This window comes from Thalia democratica, chromosome 3 (assembly GCF_965202585.1).
Source record: "Thalia democratica chromosome 3, ktThaDemo2.hap1.1, whole genome shotgun sequence".
Lineage (NCBI taxonomy): Eukaryota > Metazoa > Chordata > Thaliacea > Salpida > Salpidae > Thalia > Thalia democratica.
This window is the reverse complement of record NC_139167.1, coordinates 43,638,179-43,658,008: the sequence shown is the minus strand read 5'-3', so window position 1 is coordinate 43,658,008 and position 19,830 is coordinate 43,638,179. Positions and strand designations below refer to the sequence as shown.

The window sequence follows — 19,830 nt, the reverse complement described above, 5'->3', positions numbered from 1 at the left end:
TTTTTTGTTATCTTTAAATTTTATTTTTTAAATCAAGAAGTTTTTCCATGAATTTTTTTTTAAATCGTCTGAAAACGCATAGATTGTGTTTTTGTGGTCATTGCTACATGTACACAAAACTTTTCAAAAACTTGACGATCATTTTATCCATACAATTTACATAAAGGTTGTTTTTAGAAAAATGTAAATAGCTCACCGGTGGTAGAAGCTAGGAAGCTTTTTTTTGTTTTGTTTTTTTGTGTGATTTGCCACGCACAAAGAGTTAGACTAAGCTTAAGTCCAATGTTGGGGTAACAGACGCAACCTAGTGAACATAGGAACTTAATATATTGTGTACAAAAGGTTAAATAAAAAACAAAAAATAATTCTTAACTGGTTGGTTTTAAATAATCCATATTATATTTGTTTCAATTAAAACAATATTTTAGTTTTTCTTTCTAAAACGTGTTAGGTTAGCACATATGAAGTTTATAGAGACAACTAAAATGGCAACTGTTTTTAAACTTAATAAATGTTTATAAAAAACTTATGTTTTAGCACATAAATGACTCTAATTTTGTGAGTTGAAATACAAAACTAAAACCAATAAAAGTAGAAAAGCGCATTTTATTTTAGACGGTAGAAAAAATAAATGTGTTTTGTATATGTTTTTATTTGCGTCTTTTAGTTTTCGTAATCGGACACAAATTATTGTTAAAATAATAAAAAGTCTGAACGTAAGAAAAGAATAATGTTCATTACTGTCTATATAAAACAGTCAACGTTTTGAAAGCAGTGGCATTGAGCAGTAAGGTGGTGAGTTTAGTGTAGGAACATAAAGTTTTGTTTAACCGATCGTTTTACAAATTTAACATGTAGTCCGTTCTTACAATTTAAGTATGTGATCATTAGTTATCAAATTGTACATTTGTTTTCATTCATATTGTTATATTTCGTATTTTTAGTCTATCTTCTGTTTATCATTGTTTTCTTTAATTTGTATATGAAATATAAACTTAATTTGTTTTTAATAATCAATTATATGTTTATTATCCCTTTATATCCCCTCTTACCCTTAAGCAACCTCTATATTGCATTAATGAGCAGAAAAATTTTCTTTTAATGATTTAATGTGCATAATTTGTGCTAACAAGTGGCTTGAAATTTTAGTAAGTAGAAAATATATCCAATTAACTTTATATGCTTGTATTTTTTCTACTGTAGCATATAATTTATTTCTTTAATAATAAAATAATTTACAACAATTTTCTTAGAAGAAAAAGTCCTCGATTCTACTTAAAACTGTTTTTTTTTTCTTAACTGTTTTATTTTTTGTTTATATAAAACTTTATTTAGAAAATAAATAAAAAATAACATATAATTTCTTTTTCTTTATTCATCCGTTAGGTTAAGGTGTCAATTTTTTTAATTTATTCTTAGTAATGTTACTTTAAATCTGATTAGTACTTAACTCTGAGTATAAAAACTTTACAAAAACTAATGCTTCAAATTAAAATATATTTTAAATAGTATCAACTATCTCTAAAAATTAAAATCAACTAATTTTGTCTTCTTTTATATTTTTTTTTTAATTTTAAACTTGCAGTACAACACTACAAACTCTATTTTATTGCTTTACAGAAAAGCTTAAACCATTTAAAATGATCTTAAAATAGTATAAATCAAATAAAACTATGAAAAGTTCGTTACTTACTTGAAATTGCACTACCATTAGCAGTTTTGACAAATTTGTTCTTCAGTTTAAAAGTTTTCTGTTTAAAACTAATATTTGGACTGATTTTCCTAGTGAGAAAATTTGATCTAACTTTATCTTTGATAGACGGTGGCAAACTGCAAATAATTGAATCAAGTTCTCCGTCAGTTTTATTTGTGTTAGCTTCTTTTGGTTGAACACCAACTAGTTTAATTTTAGAACTCGAAACATCAGTTTTTTTTTTAGAATTCGAGCCATCTTTTTTTTCGACTTTTGTTGCAGTTGCACTGTCTTTTAATACATTTTGTCTAGCTTTAGATGAAGGTATATGGGAGATACGCTTCTTGGGTGCGAATGTAATTGAACTTTCTTTATTATGGTGCGTTGAATCTTGCTTACGGACTTCAACTGTAGCTGAAATTGTGTTAAGTTTAAAATTGATTACATAAAATATTTCATAAACAGACTTTAAAACAAAACGACAATTTATTTAAGTATTTGAATAAAAAAACTGTTTTTTATAAATTAAAATAAACTTTAAATTAACTAAAAATAACTTGTTTGTGTACAATTTTAGTAGAAAACACAACTGTTTTGAATAAGTTTTAATCAATTAACTTTAAATTTTGATAAGTATTACCTTTTTGCTATACATAAAAATTATTATACTTCAAAAAAACTATCAAGACTTTTATTTTACTTTCATTATATTACTTGAAGTACTTTCGAAACCGTCGTCAACATGTAATCAGAAACAAAGTATAATTTATTTATACAATAAGTTACACAAGACAAACAATTTCAAAATCATTAAATATATTTCGAGCAATTCTCTTCAGTAGAGTACAATGCTAATAAATAATAAGATTTTACACACTCATATAGTAACCAAGTAATCAAGTAATCATAAAGTAGTCAAGAGATAAATAAAATTTAATATAATTTATTTCTCAATTTAAACTGTTTTGTTACAGTGTCTTTTTAGATTAAGAATAGGAGTTTAAAAATATAAACAACTATGGGAAAGAGATTAAGAGCTTGGTTAAAGGGAAAATTTTGCATAATTAATAGAAACTACTAGATAAAAGTGAAGAAGTTGAACATGGTTACCACTCTTTGAAGCAAAAACGTCAACTTAAGTGACCAAAAACTATCCTTAGTCGACCTGAGTTTATGAAGCATTGGAAAAAAAGTGATATGAGTCAAAGTTAAAATATGTTACTCTTAACCAATGTTAAACAAACATAAAACCAAAATAATAACAGGGCTTAAAAAAAAGAAATTAAAAATGTTAATTTAAAGCCAAATAAATTTAGCTTAAAATTTAGGGATCAGCGTGAGTTTTTCAAAAAGTTTAAACTAGCCTGATTTGGCTTGAGCGAGGCAAAGTTTTTCAAAAATTTCAAACTAACCTGACTTAAATTAAGTAGCCCAAGTGTGTAACTTACCTAACTACCATCATAGCAATGTATAGTTTATTACTTGCAAGTGCTAAACCTTAAAAATTTAATACAAATATCAGAATTAAGACTTTAAGCAAAACTTACACCAACCAAAGTAACTTAACATATTTGATAAAAAAGCCTCCTAGGTTTTTGCAACTAACTTAGTGGTCAATAAGTAATTCAAACCATTTTTCGTTTCAAAATTTACTAAATGTGGAGACTTCGATGTTTGGTTTAAGTAAACACCAAGATATTAACAACATATCGTCATTTGACTTAAATGAGTAGAGATTATATACCATGTTAAGTTCCTTTTCAGTAAACACTTTTTATTAAATTGAAAGAAAGACTCTAAAATAATTAAACACTCAAATTGCAATAACAACAAGAAAAAAAAACTGTTTTGAGCGGATGTATGTAGCATATTGAAAGCTTTTCATTTGATATTTTTCTTTTGATCAAATAATACTTGCAGTTTAATGAACAAACTTGTTATTTTAATAATTTACCTTGTTTCTTTTAAAAAAGCTGGTTTCTTTGAATCTTTTTCAAGAGTTTTTAAATTTTTTTAAACATACATTGTTTAATTTACCTGAACATTCTTTGTTTTATAAAACATATAGTTAATATATATATATATATATATATATATATATATATATATATAGTTTATTGAACGGAAAAAAAGGACGCTTAAATATTTGGTCCAAGGAACTGGTGCACAAATAATCATTCTGTTATCTAGTCGCACACCACGGATACCTTTTAACGTCTTGTCCCGGACAAACTAAACCTTACAAATTTTATATATGCAATATTAGATTAACACTCTTCAATAAAAACGGACATTTGTTGACCTGTGAACGGTTGGGTTTACAACCATATCATAAAAAGCAGCCTATTAGTTCAGTTGTTAAGGTGTAGCATATTGATAGTAGGACTTTTTGGTACATTTTGTTTTGAAATTTAAAAATTATTAATTTACATACGGGCCCTTAAAAACTTTCATAAAAAAGCTAGTATTCAGAACTTGAATTGTCGTGTAACTGTTACATACACTTGTTATAGTTTATTGTTAGAAACCTTTCTGCTGATTTTAAATTCGATGAAGACAAAAGTTTCAAAAACACAACACAGATTTTATTAATTTTAACAATCTTAAAAGCTGTAGTTACTAAAAGTTTTACATACATGATATCAGAAATATATTTTACAGCTTTGTAAGTTTTAGAGAAAAGAGAAGTTATTAATATTATAAAGCATTAAAAGATATAAATTTAAAAATTTAAAATTTGTAGAAATATAAACAATTTTTTATTACCATAAATTGTATTAGTCATATAAATGGATATCTTCAAAAAGCTTTTATATACGTATTTTTTCAGTTAAAACATCACTATGTTTTTAAAATAAAAATAGTTATAAGTTTATCATGTCTCAAAATCGGAAAAAAAATTCAAGTCAAAATATAAAACTTATTTTACAGGAAAACTTGAAGTCTTAAGCGGTTAAAGCACAAAAAATATATATCTTGTACTACCTCTGCATATATCAGTTTATCTATATTATTATTTTGTTTTCAAAAACGATTAATTTAAAAAACTACCTATTTTTTCGCAGACAGTTTCTGGCAAGAGTTGATCATATTTTAGTCTCTTTTTAGTTATTTCACATACATCATCAGCAGTTCTTTTTCTTTTATTTATATCCTCTACCTCTGCAAATACATTCATTATAGTAACTTTAAAAACAATCAGAGACCATAGACTTTTATAAAATTGAGTTTTACATAAGACACTTTATCAAACTTACTTATAGTTTAGACGAAAAACATTAAATTAAAATTACTGAATTGATAATTAATTTTAATTGAACTTTCTGCTTTTTTTTTTTTATTAACTTGCAGTAATGATGTATATAATTATTTTCTTAATAAAAATTCTAAATAATGTTTAATAGTTTTAAGAAACTTTGTTATATTTTTTAATTCCATAACTACAGAAATTCAAAATTGAATTTTCAGTTTAATAAAAACATTAAGCATTTTATTTTTGTATGATTACAAACATTTAAAACGTGATACATTTGTTGGTTATTGTATTGTATCATAACTAAACCTTACAAAATTCTTATATGAAATTTTAGACTGATATTCCTCAATAAAGACGGATATTTGTTGGTCTGTGCCCGATTGGGTTTACAACCATATGAAACAAAGCAGCCACTTAATTCAATTGTAACGGCGTAGCCTATTGATAGTAGGACTTTTTAGTACATTTTGTTTTGCAATTTTAATCTATCAATTAACAATTGGCCCCAATAAACTATCATAAAAAATCTAGTTATTAGAACTTGAATTGTCATGTAACTGTTACTGACATATTTGTTATGAAACTTTCTGATTGCTAGCTCACTCAATCTTGTTATTTTTTAAAATAATATTTAAAAGATTGATAGAACTACAGAAAGATTGATAGAATCATTTTATGATACTCTCTTCTCATGGATATATATACTCACCATCCTGTAAATAATCCCTGAATTCGTAAATGAAAACTTTAGAAGTTGCAAGTCGTTTCTTTTTGCATAACTAATCTAATAGTTTATTTAGAAAGAAACTCACTATCTAATAAATTACTTTAAAAAAAACTTATTCTCAAACATTTTTTCAGGTGTTAGAAATTTTCAAGTATTTGGACTGACAAAAGCTGACATTTTACAAAAATGTTCTAAAAATAAAGATTTTGCCTGCGCGTAAAGGCCCTACTTTATACATTTTAGAAAAAAAATAAATCCAGCTTAAACAAACTAAACGATAGCATTAGTTACCTCCTAGCTATAAATGAAAAACACCTGTTTGTGTAAAAAATAGAAACTGATATTATAAGTTAAATTTGTTCAAATTACCTGTGAGACAAATAAAATTATGATATTAAGCATAAATTTCTGCATTTAAGATGGTAATATATTACAATTTGATATTAAAATAAGTATCCATTTGAAAAAAATATTAAATAAATACTTTATTTGAGAAAATTTATTTTAAAGATTTTTTTTCGTTTAGTTAACTATATATCTATGTTTAATTTACAACTACATTTGAAAACACGAACCCATAGAAAACTCTTCATCGAGCAACTTTAATGTAGATATTCTGAGCCCTTGGTTAAATTGGTCTGTAGATTTATAATATTGCAACTTGCTTTAAATTAAACAATTGAAAGTTCTTAACTTAAGTAGCTATAAGGAGATTAGTTATATTTTATTTTTATAGTTTATCATAAACAATACAATGTTTCATTCTTATATTAAGATATAAGAGATCATTAGTTGTTAAAACAAATCTTATTCAGAAAGAAATTAGATTTATAATAATAACAACAACTTTTAGAAAAAATTAAAATTAAATGTAACTGCTAACTGTTTGTAATGATAAGTATTGCATTAGTTGGTTTTCAATATACTTTTAATTTGAAAAAATATTGTATGAAAAGAAGTTATAAATACTTCAATATTTTTTAAACTCAGAAAATTAATAATAACATTATGATTTCTGTTTTATAAGATGATATGTTGTTAAAAAAATATTAATGTAGACCTAAATAAGACTAGTTCGCTAAGTACAAATAAAATGGTTCTTAGTCTGATACTATTGAAGACACCTAAAATTTAAGTTTTATATATAAATTTTTGTCAATAAGTTTTAAATATATATTTAAATTTTACAATAAATATAATCAAATTTGTCTTAACTAAGTATATTTATAATTCATATTTTAATAACAATAAACATCATACTTTATCTAACTTTATAATAACAGTTTACTTAATCTAAATTTAAACATATCACAACATCGTAAATCACACATGACAAAAAACAAATAAGATTCAGATTTTGATACAAAAAACATATCCTTTAAAGTAAATAATGAAATCAGTAAAAAAAATGTGTAAAAACGTTATAACACTTACAAACCGGGAATAACCGCTTCAGGATTTTTCGATATTGGCTCTGCTAATGGACTGGGAATTTCTGATTCGATAAAATTATTAATAACATATTTAAACATATAAGCTTTATTTATTTGGAAATAGTATAGTAGTAAAAATAATCAAGTTATACAATATTTTTTTATAATTCGAATACCTTACAAGTGTGTAAATTATTTATAATGTTAATGTATTTTTGACGAGAAGAATTTATTTTTATCACAAACCTGGTAAGTTTTTTGCGCTTAAACTTTTATTTTCAGTCTGTTCATTTTTCGTTGTATAGCTTCTCTGTAATATTATAATTAAAAACATTAACTTCTTATCTCTAGGGTTTCTATTTCAAAATAACAAGTTATATTAATTGTATAGAATATAAAATGTTTAGCTATTTTTGATGTAAATAGTAAGAATGTGTAATTATGATATGATATAAACTATTTCTAAAAAGTAATTTGAAACTTAAATAATTAGATTTACTATGTTACTTTAAAATAATTAAAAGTGCAAAAACTTTCGATTGAAATCTAAAATACCAACAAAACTGTAATAAATGTTAAAATCTAAAATACCAACAAAATTGTAATATATAGCTTAGTAAAATTGGCCTTGCTAAAATATGCAAGTTTCATAGTTTGTTTTTACTCAGCCGATTTAAATTCAAAATTACCATAAGCAAAATGTTACCGTAAGTACAAAACTGTGTAAAATTAGATGTTATGTATTAATAGAATAACACAGATTTAACAACATTCCAAACATTTATATGTTACTAATAATTAGCACCTATGAATAGTGAAGAGCATCTTTTATCATCCCAGATTTAAAAAAGCAAATAAATGTGTTTATATACATACATTAATAGTTTATTTATTAAGTTTTACAAAACTATTAATATCTGCTCCTTTTAATTTGAAAGAAGAAGCCTCTTAATCATAAGAAATAGTCGAAATTACAGAAAATGTTCAATAAGTAAAACTCAACAACTCCCTTTTGAACATACAAACAACCAAGAAATCTGAATACATAAGTTCAATGTACCAAAAGGTTTATCAACTGATAGAAAGAATGAGATAAAAGGCGTTCTTCTTTCACCAAGACCAAGAAAGAGGACAGCAAAACCAACCAAAAGATCCTTCCCTACAAGAAGATCAGCACCACAAGATTAACGGTTAGTTCAGTTTGAAAATGCGCTGATAAAATTATAAGTAACATTAAATTCAAAATACATTATAACAAATTCCGAACTGAGTTAAAAAACAATTTAAAAAGAATAGAATCATTAAATAACCTATATAAAGTAGACAAACTTATTTACGAAAAAATACGCACCGAATAAAAAAAAAATCAAACAAAATCACTGTAAATATAATTAACGATGAGACCTATAACCTAATAAAACACACAATGTAGAAGGCGATATACCAAAACTCGAAGAAAAACAAGCGTTCTTTACAATTAAAAATCACAAAGAAAACTTCCCCAATAAAATCGAATACAGAGTTATAAACCCAAGTAAATCACCTTCAACAAACACTCAAAAAACTTAATATATAAAACTAATTGTACAATACGAAAACATTCTAAACTAAACTAGTGGAAGAATACAGACGAAGTGATCACCTGAATCAAAAATTTAAAATTAAACAAAAACTAAAGATTCATAAAATTCGATATCACCAAGTTTTACCCAAGTACAACTAAAAATAATTTAATTAAGCATTAGAATTCGCTGAAAAATGTTACCCAATACCAGACAAAGAAATGAATCTAATAATACACTCTTGTTAAGCAATTTTAATACAGAATACAAAACCTGGGAAAAAATAAGTAAAAAAACAGTTATTTAATGTAATTATGGGATCATTTAACAGGACAGAAATCTGCGATTTAATAGTGTTATTATTACTGATTTAATTTAAAAAAGTAAGATTTTTACAGATAATGAATTCAAATTATATAGAGATGACGGACTAGGGATAATAAGAAGCAAACCACCGAGATCAGCCTAAAACATTGCTAAATATTTAATTAAATTATTTAAAGAAAACGGCCATTTTAAAACAACGGTAACACCCGGATTGTTCCAAACATATTTTTTACATGTATCCTTCAACATATTAAACTCAAGTTACCAACCCTAAAACAAAACAAACTCACCAACTTAATACGTAAACAACAACTCCAATCACCCCCGACAAATACTAAAACAACTACCCAAAACAATAGACAGAAGACTTATAAAACTATCAAACAATGAAGAATCGTTTTAAAATGTAAAAAGTGAATACAAAAAAGCATAAATTTCAGCTAATTACAAAGTTACTTTAAAATACGATGAAACCACTCTATCAAAAAGAAATATGAGACAAAGAAAAAGAGATGAAATATTTTTCAACCCACCATTCAGTCTAAATATAAGTTTCAAAATAGGCAAACAATTTTCAAATCTGATTACTACATCCTTTGATGAAAACCATCCATATAATAAAATATCTAATCGCAACACTTTAAAAGCAAAATAATAGCTCACAACAACAAAATATTAAACAAAAGCAATATAGACGATAAAAGCAACAAAAAAGATAAACTTTGCTATTGACGCAAAGAACCTTGCCCTTTAAACAATAAATGTCAAGTTTCATACATAATATATAGAGCAACAATAACATACAATAAAACAACCACACAGTAATAAAGATCTACTGGAAAAACTTTCAAACAAAGATATAGGGGTCAATAGTATTCATTCAACAACATTAACAAAAGACATACAACAAAAGTGGCAAACTACATTTGGAATCTAAAAGATAATAATACAGACTACAAAATTAAATTTGAAATACTAAACAGGACAAAATCAAAATTTGATACTTAAGTCGGCTGCAAACTTAGAATCATAGAAAAAGTATAAATTGATAAATCAGACAAGAACATAACACTAAACAAAAAAAGCGAAAGACAAATTATATGCATTCTCTACCAAAAATGCTTTTTTAGCAAAAATAAAATTAATAAAATATTAAATCAAAGTAAAATTAAGCCGCGAACACAAATAGTTAAAACATTTTTCTAATAGTTTTAAACATTTTTTTAATATGACATTTCCAAACTTTTCACAATGCATAAATTATAAAACTATCAAGATCAGCGTATTTTTCAAACTGAACTTGCTGTACAAAAACCTTCATTATTACTACGTCATAAAACTTATTAAATTTTCAAATTCTAAATTTATGCTATACACTGTTAATAAACTTTAGCTTTACTGGTGAGTATATGAGGTTATACATCTCATATGCGAAACGGTTTTTTAAACCTATTATTTTTTATATAATCAAAAATATAAATATACTTATAGAAAATAAGGTGATTGTTTAAACTTATTCTTTTTCTACAGAGCCCACTTGAAAGACTTTTAAATAATTTATTAGTAAAATACGATTTTAAAATTCTAGAACATATGTTTTATAAAGACAAAAAAGATTGTCTTTAATCTTTACCTAGTTCAATATTCAGCACAATCAGTTCAGATTCAGGTATAAATTTGAACTAGCTGAAGATTAAAAACAATCTTTTATGTCTTTATCAAACATATGTTCTAGAATTTTTTAAATCGTGTTTTACTAATAAATTATATATACATACATATATCTAATTTAATGGAAAAGTACGATTTTAAAAATAATGGTACATTTGTTTTATAAAGCTAAACGCTTTAATCATTAGCCAGTTCAATTTAAAATAAAAAGCACTTTACTGAACATAGATGCAAAAGTTATAGAAAAAAACAAAAAACAGTATGACATAATATTGTGCATTACAAAAATTCAGTACAAAAATCGATCTTCCATCTAACTAATCAAACAACTAAAATTCACAAAGACCACAATTAAGTGACCATACAATACTTCAAAATTTATTTCATTTTAAGAGGAGCTTTTTAATATGTCGACAAGACGATATGAACTCACTCCTCTTATTTAAACAACCTTCCTTTATCATCGCATACACAACGGCTGTTGATTCTTTTAAGCACAGCCTACAAACATGATTATTACCATCTGCTATTGAATGTGCTCTTTTTATCACCTCCCAAGTTAATTTAAAATCAATGTTTTTGCGCTTTAGGCCTCAAACATACTTCGAAAGCTGATGGCTGATGATTTAAGCGTTTAGCTTTATAAAACATATGTACCAGTATTTTTAAAATCGTACTTTTCCAATAAATTATTTAAAAGCCCTTCAAGTGGGCTCTGTAGAAGGTGTTCAAGTTTGAATAATAACATTATTTTATACATATATACATAAAACAAAAATTTTATAAAAAGTTCTGGTCGATAGTGCTCGACAAATCAAATTGAAGCTAAATATTTATCTAACTATATATAAGCAATAGCTTAGACAGCTGTTTTGTACATGAAATATAAAACTGTGGGTGCACTTTTAAAAACCTATACTCTAGAATAATACTTAAGATACACTTTAGTAATGAAATAAAACTTAACCGCTACTTCATCTGCCTTAGATTCTACACTAAGTGCGGCGGCCAATTTTTTCTCAATTTTAATCAGCTGTTCTTTTCTAGTTTGCATTTCTTTCAGCTGTTTTAGACTACGATCTCTTGCTTCTTCTTCTTGAAGTCTCTGTCTAAAAAATGAATTAATGCTAAGTCTATCATTTGCATATTTATTCATACGAGACACAAATACAAAAAATTTATCTTATTACATGGTTTAGTTGCTAGATTTTATAGTAAGTCTTAAAAAAAAAAGATTCAAATTTCCCAACTTAAATACTAGAAGTTATTGAATTGTCTACGTTACTCATTTTAGGTTTAAGAAAAGACTATTTTAGTTTATAAACTGTATTATATGTGGTTATGTATTTAAATTAATCAACACAAAGCTGTATATTTATTGGCCTAGCTATAAGTATAAAGAGAATGTATAAGGTTAACTGTTATAACAAAAATAATAAAAACAATTCGCGCAGTACTTTTCTTTATTGAATTGACATATGTTTCTGTGTGTTAAACGGGTATGTAACATTTTTTAAAGGCATAAAAGGCCCAATTTTTTTTTAATTTAGATTTACTCTTATATGAAAGCTTTAAGTATAAACAACAAGCCGGTATTTATGGGATATAAAAATTTTAATTAGTCTTTGAGATATAGACGTTTTTATAAAAATTTTCCAATACTGATGTATTGTGCAAAATGTTCCAGGTCTATTTTTTCGGAAGTCTAAAATTTCACTATAAATTCATCTTCACCTTCAATTGTCAAACTTAAGACCTCAAATTTTCAGGAAACATTCCTTTTTAGTTTAAAAGACTTTGAACGTTGAAATTTTTTAAATATAAAAAATGAAGTTTTTAAATAAAAAAACAGATGGTTTTTTTATAATAAATGTTTTATTTTTTATAATCAAGAAAATTTCTGCATTGAATCGATATAAATATTAGTAATAGATTCACTGACAAATTTTTAAGAAGATTGGTTCAAGAATAAATGAGAAGATAGATTTTTAGTGATATCAGGGTTGCCACAGATTGAGCTGAAAAAAAATTTTTTGACTTTTGTTTTTGACTTTTCCCGACTTTTCAATCAAATTCTTAATCACAACCGATTCAAAAATACAAAAACAAAGACTTTAAATTATATAAAGTTTTCAATCTTAATTTTACACTGGTTAAAACAACAGTTCTTTTGCTGGATTCAATCATATAACTTCCATTGCACCATTTGAATCATCTGTGTATGATCTATGTATATGCAATAAACAGCTTTATAAGCAAAATACTTGTATCTCTACCACATAGTAAATACACACGTGAGATCATAGAAGATTTTAGGTAGCGGGTCTAAATTGCACGAGGTTACTAAATTGCTTGAGGTTACTAAATTGCACGAGGTTACTAAATTGCACGAGGTTACTAAATTGCACGAGAACAAAATTGCACGAAGCTAAATTTGCACGAGGGCACAAAATTGTACGAAGACGATTTTGCACCAAGGGTCAATTTTGCACGAGTTACATTTTTGCACGAGAGTAAGAAAATACAGAAAAATAAAAAAATAAAAGGACAGATAATAAAACTAAAAATTTTACTGATTGAGGGTAAGGGTTAGGGGTAACAGTGATTGTAAAACAAAATTAAATAAAAAACTAATAAAAATTATTTTTTTTTAATTATTTAAAAAAAAAGCTACCGATCGAGGGTAAGGGTTAGGGGTAACAGTGATAGTAAAAGATAAAGATTAAAAATTAATTATTAGAAAACAAAAATTAAAAATTAAAAATTGATTAAAAACATAAAACAATTTAAAAATAATAGCTTACCGACCGAGGGTAAGGGATAGGGGTAACAGTGATAGCAAAAAAAAAAAATGAAATACAGAAATAAAAAAATAAATTAACAAAATTTAACCCGTGCAAAAATGTCTCCGTGCAAAACTGTCTGCTCGTTGAAAAGTGTATTCGTGCAAAAGCGACCCTTCGTGCAAAATTATCTTCGTACAATTTTGTACCCTCGTGCAAATTAGTTTTCGTGCAAAAGTATCTTCGTGTAATTTTGTACGCTCGTGCAAATTAGACAGCTACCCAAGATTTTAATTTGTTGCAAAAATTCATTTAGACCCTGAAAAAAAGAGTTACAAAAGCTTTTTTTTTTGAAAATAACATTAGCAAAATGCAGTTTATAATAACGATAAAATTTGATATTAAAGGATGTTTATATCAAATTTCACGACTTTTCCTGACATCAATTTAAAAACCCCAATTATTTCTGGACTTTTTTCTTTTTTTTCATCTTTCTTGACTTTATCTGACTTTGTGGCAACCCTGTGATAGTCTTTTTGCGTTTTTTGGTTTGCGCCTTCCATTAGAAACCTATTCAGGTCACTGACTTTGATCGCATATATCTCAAAAATTACTTTTAATTTGTTTTAGCAGTAAAAAGTGTCTTATATCTCAGATTAAGCTCTACAAAATAAGATCAACTTGTAAAAATCAAGATCGACTCCCTATGCCCTTAATATCCCGATAATGTTTTTTTCAATTTGAAAGGTTAGATTGATAAGCTTAGTAGAAAGGCTAAGAAAAATTTTAGAGTTGGATTTAATGTTTTATTATAAGATAACTGTACTTAATTTAGTTTAGGGAACAATTTTTTAAAACACAATATGCTCATATATTCAAAAATCGCACCATCACATTTTTATGTGATGGTGTAAGTAAAACTGTACTTAATTTTTTATTTAGTTTTAGTTGTCTTTAAAAAACTTCAAAACAGTGAATTCAATCTCTTTGTTTTACATATTACATAACTACTACAATATATTATTATTAATAAAAACCTTACATATTAAGACTTAAAACTTTTAGTCTTCAACTATATTAATTTTGTAGTTTTTTAATATTATAATTGCAAAATAATTGCAAAACAAATAAAACAAATAAAATTCAAAGTAAACATACCAAATATTAATTATACTTTTTATATTAAATGTTCTCAAAACTTTTTACCTACTTTTTTAGTTTTTTCAACTGTATATCAATTTCTTTTATCTTTTTATTTGATTTAAAGCTTTTCGACTCGTACATATTGCACTTATCTATAGTTTCCAGAAGTCGTTCACGATAAACATCTAGTTTTAATTTTTCTTCGTTCAAATTTTTAATTGGTATAACCAAGCCTTCATTTACAATTTTAGTGCTTTGACGAGTGGAGGCAACTTTAATTTTATTGTCTTTGACAAGCTGTTTTTTACGTGGTGGTAGTTGTAAAAGTTCTGAAAATTTATTTTTTTCCTTTGAAGACAATTTTGAAATAGAGATACACGAACTTTTACTGATGCTGCTTTTTCGGTAGGTGGCTTTAAACAATCTTGGGTCCGAAACCTTAGTAATAGTATCATCTTCTGATGTAGTAGTTCTTTTCGATTTACCACAGTCCATCTTATCAAACGGATTAGGAAGATGCCCGTCATTATTCTCAAAGGAAGAAACAGATATTCGAGGAGCTTTAGGACGTGGCTCACTTATGCTACTTTCATTGCTAGAATTTCTAGAAAATGATATCGGTGATCCTAAACAACTAGGCAAACTAGTTAAAGTAGTAGATGACAATTGAAGTGAGGTTTCTGAAACAAATGGTTCAGTATGTTTCTGAGTTTGAAGAAGAGTTGATTGGGGTACTACTTTAGTTTTAAAATTTTCTAAAGATGAAATAGGGTCTGAAGATGTTTGCCGTCTCATTGAAAATTTTTGTCTGTTAGTAGTCAAATTCTCGTAATTAATTTCAAGGTTAGTTGAGCTGTGGAGACGTGAGCTTGGTACTATTGGTGTTTCAGTACAAACTTGCTTAGATTCAAAAGATAAACTTGAATCTTTAGAAAACCCCTTTTGTTGCTTTTTTTCTAACTCGGACATATTTTTAAGACTCTTTTTTGGGATTAGATTTAATGAAATAACTGGTGCAGAATTGAGAGTATTATTTATTTTAGATAAATCTGCAAAAACTTTTGGAGAAGACTTACTAAAATGGTTCATTTTTAAAGGTTGGCCTTCTTCAGGTACTGATGGTGATATAGCTTCTTTACTAGTTTCATCATCACTGCTTTCATAGTAGGATGCTTTTGTGATCAAAGGCCTTTCAAGCGTTTCAGATTTGTATAATTTAGTTGAATTGTTTGATTTTAATGTAGTTGATGCTAGACATTCATCTTCAGAATCAGTAATTACAGTCACCGTTGACGAAGAGCTCAATTTATTAACGGTTTGTTGATTAGTGGTTTCAATTGCTTTGCTTACAACTGTACATTTATTTCTATTCACTTGATAATTAGAAATATTAGTATCAGAAGGATTGGTTTCAGATGATTTAAGTTTTAAACTATTAGTGCCACAAATACTTATATTGTCTGTATTATTTTCTAGAAGACTAGCTTTGTAATTTAACGGAGAACTTTTCGATGTAGAAGATATTGAAGAAACTTCTTTAGTTGGAGAAGCGACAGCTGGCTGCCAAGCAGGCAAAGCAGCTCTAATTTGTTTTTTAAATTTACCTGCATGTAATGCTTCTGCAGCTTGTTTAGACTTTAACCTCATATTACTTTCTACTGCAGCTTTTGTACAATGAGCTAAATAAGGAACTTTGGCTTGATTCAATTCATGAGGTAATACCTGGTCTTGGGGAGGTAAAGGCTTGTCTTTAATTTTTTTAACGAATTCACTGACTTCTTTTCTGATAATCGTTTCTTTTTTTCTTATAGTATCTTCTGGATTGGCTATTAACTTTGGCATGTTATCATCATCATCACTTAGAAGTATTACTTCGTCTGTTTCATTACTTTGTCTAGAAATTTTCTTTTTTGAAGTAGCACAATCATCAAAATTTAAGTCATCTAAGTCTGAATCTTCGCCTGTGAAAAAGTCATATGTTATGAAATCGTTCAAACAAATAAAAAATTATGTTTACTTGATTTTTTTTTCAATTCCTTTATCTTTGCCCTTTTCGTTGAAACCTTTAAATATGTATTAAAAAAACAGCATAAATTTTTAAATAGTTTTTTTTTTTTTTGAATTTTCCATAATCAAACGTACTAAATTTTTTATGGTAAAATAAAGACAAGATTTATGTTAGTTGAAACAAAAAAAAAACAATATATTTAAATACTACTATCAAAAATAAATAAACGAATGTGTTAGTTGCAACTTAAGACGATCTAAAAAACTACTAACCTAAAAAAGATAAAACGATCTAAATAAATATTTTTATGCTTAACTTAATTATATTTAAAACTTAAATTAGTTAAAAATTTTTGATAAGACAGCATTGCAAAAATAGGCAACTAGTTAAAAAGCATAAGTAATGAATTTCAACATTCTATGCTAAATAAAACCTACTTACTATTTTCAGCAGAACGATTTAAGTTTGAACCAGTTTGATTTTTGTTTGATTTCTAAAATTTTAATAGTTAGTTATGTAACTTCTTAAAATGCATATAAAAGTCATGTTATCGTGTATATACTAACAGCATATTGGTACAAATCTAATTTTGTCAAAATATTTAATTACAATGTGACTAGATAAAAACAATTTATAGACAAACTTATTTAAGTCTTGAGTCTTCAAAAAGAGTTTTAAATTATTTTAATTTTTCATTAAACACATTTCCAAACTATTAATACACTTAAAACAAAACTATTGACATTTGCATAAAACTTTTAAGTTTAATTTTAGTATATCAGAAAACTTACAGAGAGACTAGCAGATTCTTCTTCGTAAAATTCTCTGTATTAATATTAAAGTTTATATATTTATTTGAGAAATTATTTTCTAGAATTAATATGAAGATAAATATATTAAACTTCAAAATTATATAAATTAAAAAGTCAATAACAAACCTAAACGTACTCGCATTTTTTATTCATAAATTTAGAAGATATACAATACAGTAATCTGCTAATTAGAATTATAACTGCTCTAATTTATGAAAAGTCTTGTAAGATCATCTTTAAATTTATTTTTTAAGCAGAAGAATAAACACTACTTACTCCTCGTAAAAATCTTCATCTCTATATGCATCTGACTCAATATATAGAGTGCTTTTTATTTCCCATTTGTTCTGTTTGAAATATTTAAATTAGGTTTTTGGGTTATAAACTTTTTGTATACTTTGATGAAGGTGCAATAATGTGTTTAAAATAGTTGCAAGATACTTCAAACTCCGACTTATTGTGAATTGTCACCTTTTATTCAATCTTTTAAACACTTCAATAATTTGTACTAGTTTTAACTTATTAAAGTAAAAACTTAAGAACACGATCAACAACAACAGCATCCAAACAACCTACGATCGGTTATGTCCTCTTTATGACCAACCAGCAGTCACAGTCGCGATAAACCGCTCTTGTGAACAAGCAAGCGGACCTAAGTTCATAAGGACTGCAGCAACCGTTAGTGGGTAAAGTCAAAGAAATTTACGTAGTCAAATCGTTCACAGCTCAAGGTCAAAGAATTTCTCAGACGTTGAGCTGTGAACGATTAAGCTGCGTAAATTTTGTTGTTGTCAATTGTGTTGTGAAACCTGTTATTTACTATTGATGGCGCGAAACATCTCAGCTTTCTTGATCATGGCCGATACAAACACTGGTTAATGTGAACTTGTAATGATATTTTTTATAATTTAGATCATTTTTTTAGACTTAACCAGAACTTTTGTAACTTACTAAATATAACTATTTTAAGCGGTTATGCATTACTTCTATTACTTTACCATCATAATATTTATTAATAAGACTATCTAGTAAATGATTTCACTTTCTTGTCGATTTTAAATAGTTTCTTTAGAAAACCTCAATATAATTTTTTTAGTCATGTAATCGTTGGAGATTACATATAACTTAAAACACGTTATAGCCGTATAAAAATTTAGTGTATAACTTATTACTTGAAAAATTTATGCAACGTCTTTCTTTTTTATTAATATCAAAAAATTACAAAAGTATTTGAATTAATTTTACAACTCATTTCTGCGATACCATTTAAAACTACAAGTTTAAACGTAATATATTTGAAGTTTAGTGGCTTCTTAATTTAAAGCGTATTTTAAGATTTACAATTTAAATAACTTACTATCTTTTTCTTTTTTGTCTTTTGGATTTCTGAAAATTAATACAACAAATGTTAGCATGTTTGAATTAAGTTAAAATAAATGTAGATATTTTGAAAAATCCATGTAATTAAAACTATTGATAAAAAGTTTTACGAACTGTTCATTAAGCTAAGAAGTTTAGCAAATAAAATCATTACAACTACAATTAAATCACTTCCGCTTCAACAATTTTAAAATTTATCTGTTTTTTATTTTCTACAAAAAAACAACAACTTTTTTAAGCAAATCCGTTATTTTTAGAAAACATAAAAAACTTATTAATGTGCAATTATAAAACTAATAGTTCACGGTGAGTTTTAAAAGATATGATAAACAATCTTAAAGTTATTTTTAAAATCTTTATCTTAAAATGCATATACTTATTTTTACATCATAAACAAAAAAGGAATACTACTGTATTACAATAAATTAGACTGAACTTTAAAAATTGATATGATTATAAATTTATAATTAAGTTTTATAAAACAAATACTTAACTTATTCAATTTAATTTAAGGGCATAGGGGAGGTAAACACCCTTTTTTGGTTTTCGATCTTATTTTATAAAGTTTTTACTAAGCTACAAGATGCTTTTAACAGATTTAAAAAATTCAAAATAATTTTTGAAATATAGCCGGTCAAAGTCGGAGCCGACAATACGTTCCTTATGGGAGGCGCAAACTAAAACGGCAAAAATAGACTATTTCACTAAAAACCTATCTTCTCCTACATTTTTTGAGATAACTACCTCAAACTTTCAGGAAGTGTTCCTTAATATATTTAGAAATTTATGTCAAAAGGAATTTTTAAAAAAATTAAAAATAAAAAAATTATATAAAAATTAAGCAAAAAAACAGTTTATTTTTGTTTTTTTATTATAATTTTTTTTTTTTTTTTTTTTAAATTCCTTCCGACAGAATTTTTTAAATACTGCAAGAAACATTTCCTGAAAATTTGAGGTAGTTATCTCAAAAAACGTAGGAGGAGATAGATTTTTAGTGATTTATAGTTATTTGCCGTTTGAGTTTGCGCCTCCCAT

At 26.1% G+C, this 19,830-nt stretch overlaps 1 protein-coding gene across 3 annotated transcripts in view; it reads right to left on the bottom strand.

Moving 5' to 3' along the window:
- LOC145831318 (uncharacterized) overlaps positions 1–19,830 on the bottom strand; it is a 67,956-nt gene that overhangs the window by 33,478 nt on the left and 14,648 nt on the right. For all 3 annotated transcript variants that reach the window (XR_014369668.1, XM_082938525.1, XM_082938527.1), the window contains exons 9-19: positions 18,773–18,801; positions 17,692–17,762; positions 17,395–17,428; positions 17,045–17,096; positions 14,663–16,556; positions 11,637–11,778; positions 7,356–7,419; positions 7,115–7,171; positions 6,252–6,314; positions 4,745–4,855; positions 1,694–2,107 (exon numbers count right to left, since the gene is read on the bottom strand). Coding sequence is in view for 2 of the 3 variants with exons in the window: in XM_082938525.1 (XP_082794651.1) it covers positions 1,694–2,107; positions 4,745–4,855; positions 6,252–6,314; positions 7,115–7,171; positions 7,356–7,419; positions 11,637–11,778; positions 14,663–16,556; positions 17,045–17,096; positions 17,395–17,428; positions 17,692–17,762; positions 18,773–18,801 (2,931 nt within the window). In the remaining variant the exon portion in view is untranslated. The remainder of the gene's footprint in view (positions 1–1,693; positions 2,108–4,744; positions 4,856–6,251; positions 6,315–7,114; positions 7,172–7,355; positions 7,420–11,636; positions 11,779–14,662; positions 16,557–17,044; positions 17,097–17,394; positions 17,429–17,691; positions 17,763–18,772; positions 18,802–19,830) is intronic.